Raw genomic sequence first — 14,622 nt, forward strand, 5'->3', positions numbered from 1 at the left:
GAACGGCCACCACGCGCGGGCACGCTCCAAAACGAATAAAAATTCCGAGCTCGAAACCAACACGTCAACCTGCCCCCTCCAGAAGCAACCCCCACCTTCTTTTTTCCCCTTTCCTTTCCCCGTGCAACGAACGCAAACGCGACTCAACGAATCGAATCAAATCAAATTCGCCGTCCTCCTCGTCGGCGCCACCGGCCTCGAGCGCCTGCCCGCCGCCCGATCGGCCACCGGAGATGCAGCACGGGAGCGGCGACTACTCGGCATCCGGCCCCGCCGGCCACTACTTCACGCACCAGTACGCGCCCCCGGGCTCCAGCCCGTATCCAGCCTCCACCGATGCACCGGCGCCGGGGGCGGGGGGCTACGCCTCCGCACCGCCCTACTCCGTTGGCGGAGGCTACCCCGACCAGCCGCCCTACTCCGTCGGGGGAGGCTACTCCGACCAGCCGCCCTCTGCCCCGGCCTACTCGCAGCCGCCGACCACACAGCCCCAATACGGCGCCGCGTACCCGCCCTACAACACCAACCCCACGCCTTACCCGCCGGAGCCGTACTACACCTACACGCCGCCACCCACCCAGCCGGCGGCCCCGCCGGCCGCGGAGCCCAACCCCCCGCCGCTGCCCTACGACGCCCCGTACTACGGGGGCGGGTACCAGCCACCTGCCGCTGGGTGCGACAACGAGGATTACCTGAACGAGGGCGCGTACGCGTACAGCGGCGGCGGCGGCGGCTCGGAGCCGTACGGGGCGCGCGGCACGGCCCCTGCGCGGTCGGGATCCGCGCTGTTTGATGACTATGGGCGGTCGATCAGTGTCCCATCCGGAGGGGAGGAGCAACCCTGGAGCGGTGGCGGTGGCGGTGGCGGCGGCAGTGGGGGTGGGAGCTTTGGGCCGATCGCGAGGGCCCTTCCAAAGGCGGACACGCATGAGGACTCGAGTGGCGGTGCACAGAAATTTCGGGTTAAGCTGCTTCCAGAGGGCGCTGGGAATCCTACTGATGTGCTTTGCCAGGTACGGTAATAATAAGAGTGATGAAATTATGCATCATGGCAAAATATGTTTGAAGATTGGGAGGTGTTGACGGTTTCCTGCTAGGATCCACTAATTTTCCTTGCCATTGATGACAAAGAAAACTCAACTGTCATTCTGATACATGAGATGTCATGATGGTTTTGTTGCAGATTGGTCTAGATGGAATTCGCATGCTTGATCCCAATACAAGCAGGACCCTAAAAATTTATCCCCTTGATTCATTGACAAGATGGGAGGTCAGTTAGCCTGCTTGTTCTTATGAAAATGATGTTTGTTTTTCCGTAATACAGATATGCAGCAATTAGTGAGATTAATGTCTGTTGGTGCTTATTTAGGTTTTGGATTCAACTATATTTGCATTCTGGACAAAGACATCAGTGGATATTGAACCAAAGCGAATTAGGCTGAAGTCAAACAGTTATACTTGCAATACTATGCTTGACACTCTGACAGCAGCAACAGTGCAGGTATTACAGCAACACTATTTTTCCTATCCGTGACAATATTTGGTCTCATGTTTCTACTAAAAAAACATGCTTCTGAGGTGATGCTTAGTTTAATTATATTTCTACTTTTAGTCTTGTCTTTGTTGTTGCTTTAAAATGGTTTGATGTTATCTGCTAGCATGCAGTATTTTTAAGATGATGCCTCATCTGGTTCTGTTGTTTTAGCTTCATGCACATATATAACTATAGAGGTTGATGTTTTAGGAGTTTTACATGGTTTATCCATTCCGATTATTGATTATATAAGCTTATATCACATCAATACCATAAGTAGTCAATAGGGAAGAGTCTTTAGGGGGGAAACAAAACAAAACGTAGTTAAAAATCAAAATTAACTTGCTGAATCAACTTGTATGCTGGAGGTAATATAGTAAAAATATGACCTGTGTCTTGAGTATTCTATTTCTCCAAAGTTCTACTCACATCACATATGATTAGTAAAATGGTGATAGGACTGGTGATCCTACTGCGACTGCGCAGATGATAGGAGTAGGAGGGCGGCGGTCGGGCTTGAACCCCTGGCGGTGAGTAGGAGCCGTGGCGAGCGGGCGGCGAGCGTGGGCGAAGAAGAGAGATGCGTGCGTGAGGGTTGGCCCCGTGAGGCCAGGCAAAGAATTTGCCTTGCTTGATTTCTTCCAAAGAGAGTACAAGGGTTTTTATCCTCCTTGCCTAACAACTGATCCAACCGGATCCTATAATTAAGGGCAAATAAATCAACAACTTAAGGAACTCTATAATATCTAGCCACTAGTGCGACGCCTACGCTGAAACGTGATGCCGGTCATAACATCTCTCCCCGCCTCTTCCTCAAGCTGAAAGTCGGGGTAGCGGGTCTTAAAGTCCTCCAGGAATTCCCAAGTGGCTTCATCTGAAGGCAGGCCTTGCCACTGCACGAGCACATGCCAGACGCCACGGCGAAGCTAGGCGCGCAGCACCAGTGTTGGGGCAGGAAGCAGCCGGCCGTCATGCACCGGAGGCAGGGCTGTCGGAGGGTCCCTAGTGAAAGGCTTGAGCAGCCCGACATGGAACACGTCATGGAGACGGGCGCCCTCTGGAAGTTGAAGGCGATAGGCGACCGTGCTGATGCGCTCGAGGACCTTGAAAGGTCCCGCGTAGCAAGGGCCGAGCTTGCCCTTTGGCCCCTGGCGTCGAGCGAGTGGGTTGGCCGGTGGAGAAGGCGAAGCCACACCCAATCGCCCACTGCAAACTCCAGCTCCCGATGATGGTCGTCGTAGTGGCGCTTGGCGTATTGCTGCGCTTGGAGAAGGCATTCACGGAACTCTGCCAGGAAGTGGTCGCGGTCATGCAAGAGGGCATCCGCCGCATCTGTTCGAGCCACCCTGGCGGCGTGAGGCAGCAGCGGTGGCAATGGTCGGCCATAGACCACCTGGAACGGCGTGGTACGCAGCGCTATGTGGAAGGACGTGTTGTAGTAGTACTCCGCCCATGGGAGCCAGTCTACCCACGCACGCAGCCGATCTCTAGTGGCGCAGCGAAGGTACATGGTGATCACCTTGTTGACGACCTCTGACTGGCCATCCGTCTGGGGGTGGAAGGCCGTGCTCAGGCGAAGCTTGACGCCCGCCTTCTTGAAGAGGTCGTGCCACATGTGGCTCGTGAAGACCGGATCACGATCGCTGACTATGGAGGTGGGAAACCTGTGGAGGCGGACAATGCCTTCAAAGAAGGCGCGGACGACTGAAGCCGCGTGTACGAGTGGCCGAGGGCGATGAAGTGCGCGTACTTGGAGAAGCGGTCGACGACGGTGAGGATGATGGATTTCCCGTGGACCTTGGGAAGGCCTTCAATGAAATCCATTGAGATGTCCGCCCACACCTGGAACGGCACGTCGAGTGGCTGAAGTAGACCCGTCGGCTGCAGTGTGGGTGTCTTGTTTCGCCTTCGAGCGTGAGCGAAGAAGAGAGATGCATGTGTGAGGGTTGGCCCCGTGAGGCCAGGCAAAGAATTTGCCTTGCTTGATTTCTTCCAAAGAGAGTATAGGGGTTGTCATCCTCCTTGCCTAACAACTGATCCAACCGGATCCTATATTAAGGGGAAATAAATCAACAACTTTAAGGAACTCTATAATATCTACCCTCTAGTGCAACGCCTACGCCGGTCATAATAAATGGCATGTTATTATTTACTGTCATGTTGCCCTTTTAAATTTGTTCTATCTTACTGGTAGCTCTGTTTTGCTTGTTTTGGAAAGGGATACAAGTTGGGTCACCTGGATATTGGATGGGACTGTTAACCTTGTCTGAAATTTCACCTGGATATTGGATGGGACTGTTAACCTTGTTCAGAACATCATTTATGCATATAATGCACTACAAAACAATCTTTGCCTATTGGATAAATTGAGCAACACTCCCTAACTTTGTGCTTCGGTATAATTAGTTTAAGGAGATTGGTGGAGATGCTAGAAGCAAAGGAACTGTGAGTGCTGGCAAACCTGCGGTACAACCAAATGAGAAGAAGAAAGGTTTTGATTGGATGTTTGCAAAGCCTGTTGATGAAGTGAAAGATCATTGGGTAAGCTGAGCTGTAATATCCGGTGTAGCTATTTTCTTGCAGATATTGTTTGGCATGATACTTTGATAAGATATCTGTCGTTCCCTGCTGCATGCATGTAGTTGGCTACATGCATTTCTAACCCTCATTAAACATTTCTTCAGATTGCATTCATCACCTCACTTCTGTTGGTTTATGTTGTTATGAATCTTATTCTAGATTCTTCTTGAGTTATGAATCTTATTCTAGATTCTTCTTGACAGTAGTCATAATCTCGTATCACCCTTTCTCAATCGTATGATTATGTCTCTTCACTTGTTATTCTGTTATAAATGTCTGCATTATTTGATTTACTTTTGTCACCTTTATAGGTTCCAGATGAGGTTGCCAAGAAGTGCCACTCATGTGCCGTTGATTTTAGCCCTTTTAATCGCAGGGTAATCTATATAGCATCTTTGTCCATGTTCTCATTATCTCTTATGGTAAAATTTTAAATGTGTGGAGATGGTTCCTTTTCTGCAGCATCATTGTCGGAACTGTGGTGAAATCTTCTGTGACAAATGCAGTCAGGGAAGAATTGCTCTGACAGCTGAGGATAATGCTCCTCTTGTCCGAGTTTGTGATAGATGCATGGTACATTTAGCCACTCAATTTTTACTTTATAGTTTCTTTCTTTTACATTAACTGAACTTATTTTGCTTCAATGATAGTTTTATTTTGTTATCCCTTTCTTTCAACCCCACATTTATGAACGCCAGCATTGTTAAAGCAAGGCTACCCAGTGTTCTAATTTTCACTTCAGTTGTCACTTGTCACTTCTTTGTTGCTAGCGTTTTTGAACCAGAATTGCACTGCTAGCTCTGTAGCTCCTCTTGCTAATTTGCTTCGTTATGTTACTTCAATGAAGTGTACACACCCTTTAGCTAAGGCTGTTTGGTTATTTTAGCTGTTTGCTTAATTATTTCTCACACCGTAGCTATTTTAGATCTGGGCAACTTATTTACTGGATTTTTGTACTGACTTAAATACATTCTATCTTTGCTTGTTGTTTTTTGTACTTGTATGTTTTGTTCTATTAAGCTACTAGTTCTATTCTAGGTAGTATTCCACTGCATATGCTATTAGGATTTCAGATAGGTTAACTATGCTATGGCTATCACTGGATTTGCTATGTCATGTGTTCATAATGGTTGGTTCTTATATCTTACAGGCTGAGGTCACTCAAAGGCTTAGCATGGCTAAGGAAGCTGCCAGCAGATCTTCAACCGTGCAAAGTCATGAAGATCTTGCAAGAAAACTTAAGGTATTTACTCTGTCATACGTTCATTTAACTAATATTTAAGTGGCATGTGCACTTGAATTAATTGAGCATTCCGGGTTTGAAGCCAAACTAGTTAAATTTTTTGTTGCATTCATTGGGTTTACCATGTATCTTGCTGCGAGAAATGTGGCAGTCCCTTTCTTTATGGCAACATTGATGTGATGTCGTAGATTCTTGCCAAAATATGGCCAAATATTGGCTGTACAGTATTACATTCAAGTGCATATTTTTTCACACGTTGATAAGGCAAAAGCAGGCACTAACCTATAAAACATGCTAGTATTAGCAGTGTCAATGTTCCCCTACCATTATAATATTGCTGTTGCAACTCGGCCCATTAGATTGAAGGCCTACCAGATGTTGTAATCTACCTGCAAGCTATAAGTTGCAAGCTTCTGGTTATTTTAATTTAAATGCAAAGTTGGGAAAAGGATCTTTATCCCATGAAGTGCCTTCGGGCAATTGCGCATCATTTTGTTTATTCACAAAGGCTAATGATAAAAAAAATATGAATCAACAACAGCAACAACATAGCCTTTTGTCCCAAGCAAGTTGGGGTAGGCTAGAGATGAAACCCAAAAGAAACAAGGATAAGAGAAGCACAAAAAAACACACGAGACAGAAGGTAGAGATAGGGGTAAATAGAAACAGGAACAAAGGTTATGGTTCAGGCTCGTTGATTGCTAGTCTCCAAGCGCTCCTATCCATAGCTAATTCCTTGGAGATATTCCACTCCTTAAGGTCTCTCTTAACCGACTCGCCCCAAGTCGCTTTAGGTCGACCTCTACCTCTCTTTACATTATCGACCCGCTTTAGAACCCCACTACGCACCGGTGCCTTAGGAGGCCTCCGTTGGACATGTCCAAACCATCTCAACTGATGTTGAATCGGTTTCTCCTCAATTGGTGCCACCCCGACCCTATCCGGAATATCTTCATTCCGGACTCTATCCCTTCTTGTGTGCCCACAAAACCAGCGCAACATACGCATCTCCGCTACGATATAGTGTTTATAATTCTTTTATGATATGAATGATTTTTGACATTTATGCTTTCATTAGGAGGAAATGGAAAGAAACCGCAAGTCTTCAGGTACTTCTTGCTTTCCATCCCTTTTACAAGTTCATATTACAGATTCTAGTGCATAGAAATTCTGAAATGTCTGCTTGAAAAGGTTGGGCATCTGGTGGTGGTGCATCTGGTACCAGAATGAGGGAAGTCGCATGCCCTACCTGCACAGTCCATCTTCAGGTAAATTGTCGCCCGCTGAATAACACAAATTCCCAGATTGCTCCTAGTAATTGTGCTTTTGGTACCTGGAGAATTAACTATTTGTATTTCTGCCATTTGGCTGTGGCATTTCAGGTTCAGATCCCAACATCTGGTTCAGAGACAGTGGAGTGCGGAGTGTGCCAGCACGCCTTCCTTGTCAGCGCCAATTGATAAACCGGGAGACAGTGCACACGTAGAAATTATTCTGTTGATTACTCTACTTCTAAAAGTGCGTTCTGTCAGCCTGTACATGTCTAGATTGTGTTGGTGATCACGATAGGATAATGTCATCTTTTTTATGTACATGAGCGGATTATAAACTCGGGATTGCTGCTGAATTTCTAGGTTTATGTGGAGAATACCGATGGAAATATACTTGTCTTGAATCTTCTTCACTTGTGTTATGTCACGCTTCTTTGTGGCCCGCATAACATGAAACTCCAAACCATAGAGCTAGTTGATCTCTGCTATGGTTTTCGACTTTCCGAAATCCTTGTTACTAAATATTCCCTTCATTTTAAATTATAGATGTTTTAGTTTTTCTAGATATATAAATTTTACTTATGTATTTAGATATAGTGTAAATCTGGATACATAACAAAATTATGTATGTAGAACTACCGAAACAACCTGTAATACGGAGGGAGTATATTGAATGGAGTGAGTATATTTGCAAGGTTAATGCGGTCGGTTTTCTAGAAATATCAATACCAGACAGGAGCAGAACACTGGGATACACTAGGCCAAGTCGAAGCCTGCATGTCGCATCATCAAGAACATCAAACTTAGGAGCATTTCATGTCGAGAGGAGGGTGGTTAGCCGCCGACGTCACACAGGCATATGGAGATCACGCCCCAGGACGCGGAGAGGCTAGGAGTAAAGAAATTCTAAGGGTAGATTCGGATAGATTCAGGCAATAAGTTGGTCCACACAGGATATGTTTTAAAAAAGCTAAACGGGGCGACCACAGAGTGAGCTTGTGCAAAGAATATGGCGTATGATGCACCAACCTCCGTTCTCATAGCTCAAATCTACGATGTTTAGGACATGCAAATTGGTTCAAAACGAATGCAAATAATCAAATTAAGAACAGAGATAGTACGTGCTAAATAGGGACGGGACCACTCAGTTGGAACTAAGGGAAGTACACATGCTAAATGGTGTAACGAAAATAGATAATCGATGATACATTATTCGTTGAGGTACATGTGTTGAGAAATACCAAGACGTACCAGAAAATTACACTTGTACCTCCCAAAAAGCCTTTATGCTTAAAGGCACGGCATCACGGAACAGGTAAACAAGGAATACAGCCTGAGATCCACAAATGCATCAAACACCCAGCAGTATCCGTGAGCTTAGGCGAGTCTCTTGCCGATGCATTGGATGCAGTTGCATAGACAATCGACAATGCTATCCGGGCATACCCACCCATCAGGCCTCGGACCACATTCGCAAGGTTCTATGCTTCCATCTGCGATATTGTACCCCAGAATTTGCCCATCACATTCACGCCCTAGGTAGATGGTATCAGCAGTGACACAAGGAAAGACCCCTGCTGATACAGAGATTGTGCGGTTCATGCCCATGAACACACCGCGCCCATTGAAGCTCTTGACTGGGATCAGGATCCCAGCTTCCAAATCCACTCTATAAACATCATACTTCCTGTAATAGTTGCTGTCCTGACGTAGCGTTCGGTGCACCAGCATCATCTCCCCACCATTGTCCACCAAGTGAAGGCTGTGCATCATCTGGGAGAAATAAAATGACTCGCTGAACTCAGCGACCATCAGCAGCCGTGGCGGTTGCTGATCTGAAGTGATATTCAGCGCCATGACACCCCAGCAGGTGGCACAGTAGAAACGCCCCGCAAAAGGCAAGGTCGAATTCATGTATTCGTTGTTGACCACGGTCCAACTCTTGTCACCGGGCAAGTACTATGGGAGAATAGAAACAAACTGCCACTGCTGAGGCATCGGCAACAAGGCCAACGCCATACACTTCCAAGACTTTGTGCCGACTTGTAGCCCCTAGCTTGCAGGAGCGCCGTTAACCGGGGAGGTCGGTGAGCTGGTGTGTGAGCGGATTAAGCAGGCGGACGACCAGGGTTGCTTCGTGGAGCAGGAGGTGGAGGCCCTCGGGGGTGAGCGCGAGCAACGTGTGCTCGTCGAATCGCGAAGGGTCGCCGCCCGCTTGAAGGGCAGGGGATCTGGGCTGCAGAGGCCCCGGCAAGCCGGTTCGACCTGCGGAAGGGGATCATCAGCATCTCCATCTGACTCCGCCAGGAACCGGCTGGATTAGGTCTGGGCCCGGGGATAGCAAAGGGGTGGGAACGCGCAGAGCATGGTGGAGATCGATCGGCGGCAGCTGGAAATGAGATTCCTTTGTGCGGCGGCGGCGGTGGATGGAGAAAAACGACGCCTTAGGTGTGTCTGGGCTGCGCTGCGGGACCACCCAGCGTTGGGGGGGAGGGGGGGGGGGGGGGTGTGGGTGTTTTATATTTTCTTGATTGATTGATGAGCAATCGGCCGGCGTTCGTGTAGCGCCGCGGTTGTGTGTTTGTTTTAGACCTATATGTCACATCAAAAAAAATCTTGTCATTTAGAAGTATTAAATAAAATCTAATTACAAAATTAATTACAGAACCCAGAGCTAATTCGCGAGACGAATCTAATGAGGTATATTAGTCCATGATTAGCGGATGATTACTGTAGCATCACCGTGGCAAATTATGGATTAATTAGGCTCATTAAATTTGTCTCGCGAATTAGCACCTATCTGTGCAAAAAGTTTTATAAACAGATTTTATTTAATACTTCTAAATAGCAAGATTCTCGTTTGATGTGATGGGGCTAAACTTTAGAGGGTAGGAAACGAACACACACTCTTAGAGCAGCTCTGTAAATTTTAGCTTCCTAAATCTATATTTAGGGAGTTGCTAAATCAGTATTTGAAGTAAAAAAGGTTGGTCTCCAACAGTTCCTCATATTTAGGGAGTAAATCAAATTTGACCGCTTCGGCCAGGGCGCCGTCTTGACCGCTTTGGCCAGGGAGCCGTTCTGGAGGAAGGGAGGAAGAGGAACGGGGTGTGCGTGAGATGTGGAACGAAGTGGTGGCAAGCGAAGCTGGACGAGGTGGCGCGAAAGCATTTTTCGAAGAGAATCGGCGGGAGATGTGTTTCGGGAGCTCCGTACAAGGTCCCTACATGTAGCAAGGATTTAGAGAAATTTAGGATTTTTGTAAATTTAAGGAGTTGTTTACATAACTGTTGGAGGTGGGTTTTTTTTAAATATCCTTAAATCAGAATTTAGGGAGCTCTTTACATAACTATTAACTATTGGAGCTGCTCTTATGTCAGCCGGACTGGGAGCGTGGTGGAGAGCCGGCACCGATGCGGATTTCCGCAGCGTGGGGGATTTAGGGAGCTCTTTACATAACTATTGGAGCTGCTCTTATGTCAGCCGGACTGGGAGCGTGGTGGAGAGCCGGCACCGATGCGGGATTTCCGCAGCGTGGGGCCTCTGCTCCGAGAACTCTTTGACGTGTTCCCGTTGTCGCACCGGATCCGGTGGAAAAATTTTGATATTCGATGTCGAACTACATCTATGTCCGTGCAGTTGCTACGGTGATAAAAAAACTTAAATATAAAAAATATAAATATAAAAAATAATAATAATAATCAGGTATAATATTATCATCCCAAAAGGTATGGTAACATATCAAACTCATAGATAAACCATCATCACCAAGTACAGCTAAATATACAAATAAATATGTAGCCTATGATGAGGCATAATCTGCAAGTCACAAGTTCATCATTTATGATTCATCATTATACCGCTACAGTGCTACCTCAAAGCATTGATGAATCGGCAGTATTTTTAAAATATTGATTAATAAACTGCAAGGTTAACCATAGATCATCGTCACAGTAGCACATTCTTTTAATAGAGTAGTATATACGTCTTTTGTCTATATAATAGTATATACTTCTCACAAGGTAGCATAAATTTGTGTTAAGTTAGTATGGATATTGCTGTAGGAGTAAACAAATAAAGCATACTGACAATGATTCGGGAAGTATATCTCATTCCAGCAACCTTCACATTCTCATGAGTATATACAACCTGATTTTTACATTCTAATGAGTATACACAGCCTGATTTTTCTTTTAGGAAAAGGACAGTACCTCCCACAGAAAAGTCCTGTACCATTGTATAAATATTTGAGAACAATGCTAAATATATATTGGCAACTATAGAAGAATATATTCACCAGACGACCAGAGGGGTACAAGAATCATAACTTTGAACCTGAAAGCAAACAAACTGTAGACATCATTTATCCAAGCAACTTCTCACTACCTCAATTTCGATCCATGTTATTTGAGTGAACAAGTTATGCGTTTAGAAGTAGTATAGTTGGCAAAAGAAAGAAATTAAAATTGCAGATGAATCAAGTAGAAAAAACAGTTCATCTACCAAGCATTCTCTAATAGGTCAGATGGATACTGACTACTTTGATGGGTGCACCGACGCAGGAGTCAGGACCTAAGATGTTCTGTTCAGATGTAAAATCTTCTAGAAACACATATCCCAAGTTCTAAGGTACATCCTCGTTACCACTTACTGCCTCAACGGCCAGGGCTCCACAAAGTTTGTACACCACCACAAAAATAACTGAATCCACTCATTTTTCTTAGCTAAAAACTACAGCATTAAAAGTATCTGTACCGCAATTCATGTTGAATTGATAGAATCTGAATTTTCTTGAGAAAAGATGCTGGTTGGCTATAACTTCTAAGCTAGCAACATGAGCAAAACACATGTATTCTGCATAAACCACAAAATGCTGCATTTGATGAAAGACCAGAAAGATTGGCAAGAATTATGTCTAAACTACAAGATGACAAGCTCTGTGATAAGGTAATATTCTTGTCTCTGCGATCAGCCATCATTTTAAGTTTGTGTATGATTTTTATTTATGATATCCTATTTGACCCTTTTTCACATCAGATGTGACCTATTCAAGGCTGATGAAGCTGCAACGAGTTATTTGTTGGCCATTCACCAGCCTGACATGTCAAAGATGTGGAGTCCATTGTTACAAAAACACAAGCACAGCGAAATGCTATGGCACTTAAGCATGATCGTGATATCTTCTACAGTAAAGGTTCAACAAGAGCAGCATTCTTAGCAGCAGGAGGTTGTATAAAGGTATTTTCATCTGCAAGCATATTAGAAATATAAGTAATTTTCTCCTTTGTAAATAACATTCATTATGTTGCGCTAAAAAAATAAAACTCATTATGTAGGCTTGTTCACTAGTTGCTGAAGGAATTTACCAATACGCTTTTGCACTTGTGAGACCTCCGGGTCATCACGCTGGAGCCAAGGCCCAAGCGGTTTCTGCATATTTAACAATATTGCAGTGGAAGCTGCATATCTTTTGAAGAAACATGTGAGTTTTGTGTGGTGTGTCTTGAAAGTAACTCGTCAATGGTTAACTTTCCAACTACCAAGTCATAAGATGCCAAAGTAGAGATAGGATGCAAACTGAAATCTTTTCTGATTCTTTTTTTTTTTGTACCTGTGTAGGAAATGAAAAAAAATCTTGATCATTGATTTCGATGTGCATCACGGAAATGGCACACAACAAATATTTTACGAAGATAATCGTGTTCGTTTCATCTCTTTACACAGGTATAAACTTGAATACTACAGGTAGTGCTTGGGGTACATTGTTAGCGTATTTTACAAGTTTTTTATTTTACGGGCACGGAAAGGACTTCTATCCGGCCACAGAAGAAGGACGACTTCGAGTACATTGGTGATGGGAATGGAATGGGTTTTAATGTCAACGTATGCTGGGGTCATGGTGGAATAAGAGACATTGACTATGACACCATTTGGGACTACGTTGTTTTACCCATGGTTGAGGAGTTTGTGCCCGATATCATTCTAATCTCAGCTGGATTTGATGCCGGTATACTTTGCATTCATTTTATAAAGATTTTTAGTTGTAATTTTGTAAATAGGGAAGAACAAAATGTCATGACTACTGTAAGTAGTATGATGAATAAATACTCACATTAGCATAGAAAATAATTATAGCCTTATCACTGATGACTTCTCTTTGGAGTATTATTGATTAGGAACAATTGGCCATGCAGCTAGAATGCATGATTTTTCCAAAATGACACTGAACTAAGGTTCAATTTAGCACCAGTAGGATTTGTCTGTTTGTGTTTTTGGCATCCTATCTACTCTTGTCCACACACACACACACACACACACACACACACACACACAGATGTCACCTAACATGGCTGAGCCTCTCAGTCAAACCACATCTTTCCTACCTTGTCTTCCTCACTCCCAATACCATGTGCTTAGGAGAGTATTTCTATTTTTACTCACAAGAATGCTGTGTATTCTGTTTTGGCAGCTGAAGGTGACGATTTGGGTAGGTGTGAAGTGACGCCAAGAGGATTTGCAACCCTGGTTGATAAGGTTAGTTTCTTGTAATCTATTTCATTGCTCTTTTATTCTTACTCTTATTGTTCTAACGTTTCCCCCACTCTATTCAGTTAATCAGATTTGGTCCAATTGTCATGGTTCTGGAGGGCGGGTACAATCTGGATTCCTTATCCAGTTCTGTTTCTGCGTGTATTAAGGTTCTTCTTGGTGATAGAAACTGTATCCACTCCAAATTAACAAGCCTACCCTATGACACAACAGTAAAGTTGGTTTTGGAGGTACATATTTCGCTAGCACTTGTGATTGGCATGATTGCATACATACAATAGTATTTGCATATAGGATTCAGAAATTTCAGAAAAGAATGACATGGCATGTGGCCAGTATTGTAGATAAAATTACGACAGAACATGCTAAGTGAAATTCTTTGCTGCACGTCGATTAATAAGATTATTTCTGCTTCTATGCACCCTTTTACATCACTTGCATTGCTTCTTAGCTTAGTATGCCAGCAAAATCACTTGCTAAAAACGTCCCCAACACTAGTTACCAAAAGACTGGCATGTATGCTGTGGCAAAGAGCTCTAAGATGCCCATAATCTCCTTTCAGGACTCGTACTTATGCAGTGCTTCTTATCCTGGAAATAAATGCCCAATGTGTGTAAAAAGCATGATGCATTATTATAATAGGTAGAAGTACGAATCAACAGAATCCTAAAGTTTCATGCCAGCATATGGTTAGATACAGATGACTGATTAAGAGTTTTCGCCTTCTTGATGTAAAGGATGTAAATACACCACTGTTTTTATTTTGTTTCTTCAATTATCCTTTTCCATGAAAGGAAAGTTACTACTTTCCCTTAGCTGCACATATGTCTCTTCCAGGCTTCTAGCATGTAGTTCATCTTTAAATAAAGAATTGTTTGGTAAACTTTTGACCCTACAAAGCCTTGTGCTTTGAGATGATGCATGCAGAACAAGTAGCCCAGAGGAACAAACAAACAAGAAACGATAATACTTGTAAATGCGGTGATAGTAAATGCAAGCGTGCTTTATCAACAGAGAAACCAGATGCAACTCTAGAGGAGGCTGCTAGTTTGTGGATTATTAATAAGATATTCTGCTAGTACTTGTGGTTGTCAATTTTATTTAATTGTAAAATAAACTAAAATTTCTTTTTATTTCTTTGCAGACACGTCAAGCATTTAAAAACAGATGGCGTGCCTACTTTCGCTAATCACGTTTGCAATATACTCGAGAATTCTTTTGGTTTATTATAAAATTTTAGAATTGGTCGAAGAATTATAGATCTGCCTCCTGCACTTCTTTTTAATAGTTTCCGGTTTTTGTGTTGCAAGTAAAAAGCCGTCGATGGTGCTTGGTGGCTCCAAATTCTTGCGTAGACTATATGAATCGTTCGTTGGCTAAGGCCGAAAAGGTGGATTCAATTGTCTGTATATAGGCTGTACTGCTTCCCCGGTGTGCCAAGCTGT

General features: G+C 44.1%; 1 protein-coding gene, 1 long non-coding RNA gene and 1 pseudogene across 3 annotated transcripts; 2 read left to right on the forward strand and 1 right to left on the reverse strand.

Annotated features, from left to right (window-relative positions):
- Positions 1-87: 87 nt before the first annotated feature.
- Positions 88-7,041, forward strand: LOC112881453 (protein FREE1). 2 transcript variants are annotated; one of them, XM_025946148.1, is made up of 10 exons: positions 88-1,013; positions 1,184-1,270; positions 1,370-1,501; positions 3,941-4,075; positions 4,426-4,491; positions 4,577-4,687; positions 5,265-5,357; positions 6,436-6,466; positions 6,549-6,625; positions 6,740-7,041. In XM_025946148.1, exons 1-10 carry the CDS (start codon positions 234-236, stop codon positions 6,815-6,817), a joined length of 1,590 nt encoding a protein of 529 aa, XP_025801933.1. In that variant the 5' UTR covers positions 88-233; the 3' UTR covers positions 6,818-7,041. The 2 variants fall into 2 exon arrangements, with proteins under 2 accessions (XP_025801933.1, XP_025801935.1); XM_025946150.1 differs by having other exon boundaries at positions 6,439-6,466.
- Positions 7,042-7,863: 822 nt separating this feature from the next.
- Positions 7,864-10,864, reverse strand: LOC112881291 (annotated as a pseudogene).
- A 2,124-nt stretch (positions 10,865-12,988) lies between these two features.
- LOC112881881 lies at positions 12,989-14,424 on the forward strand. The gene is made up of 3 exons (XR_003226542.1): positions 12,989-13,162; positions 13,240-13,407; positions 14,322-14,424. It is a non-coding gene; the product is annotated as an uncharacterized LOC112881881 (long non-coding RNA).
- Positions 14,425-14,622: the final 198 nt, after the last annotated feature.

The sequence above is a fragment of the Panicum hallii genome, chromosome 2 (assembly GCF_002211085.1).
Source record: "Panicum hallii strain FIL2 chromosome 2, PHallii_v3.1, whole genome shotgun sequence".
NCBI classification, from domain to species: domain Eukaryota; kingdom Viridiplantae; phylum Streptophyta; class Magnoliopsida; order Poales; family Poaceae; genus Panicum; species Panicum hallii.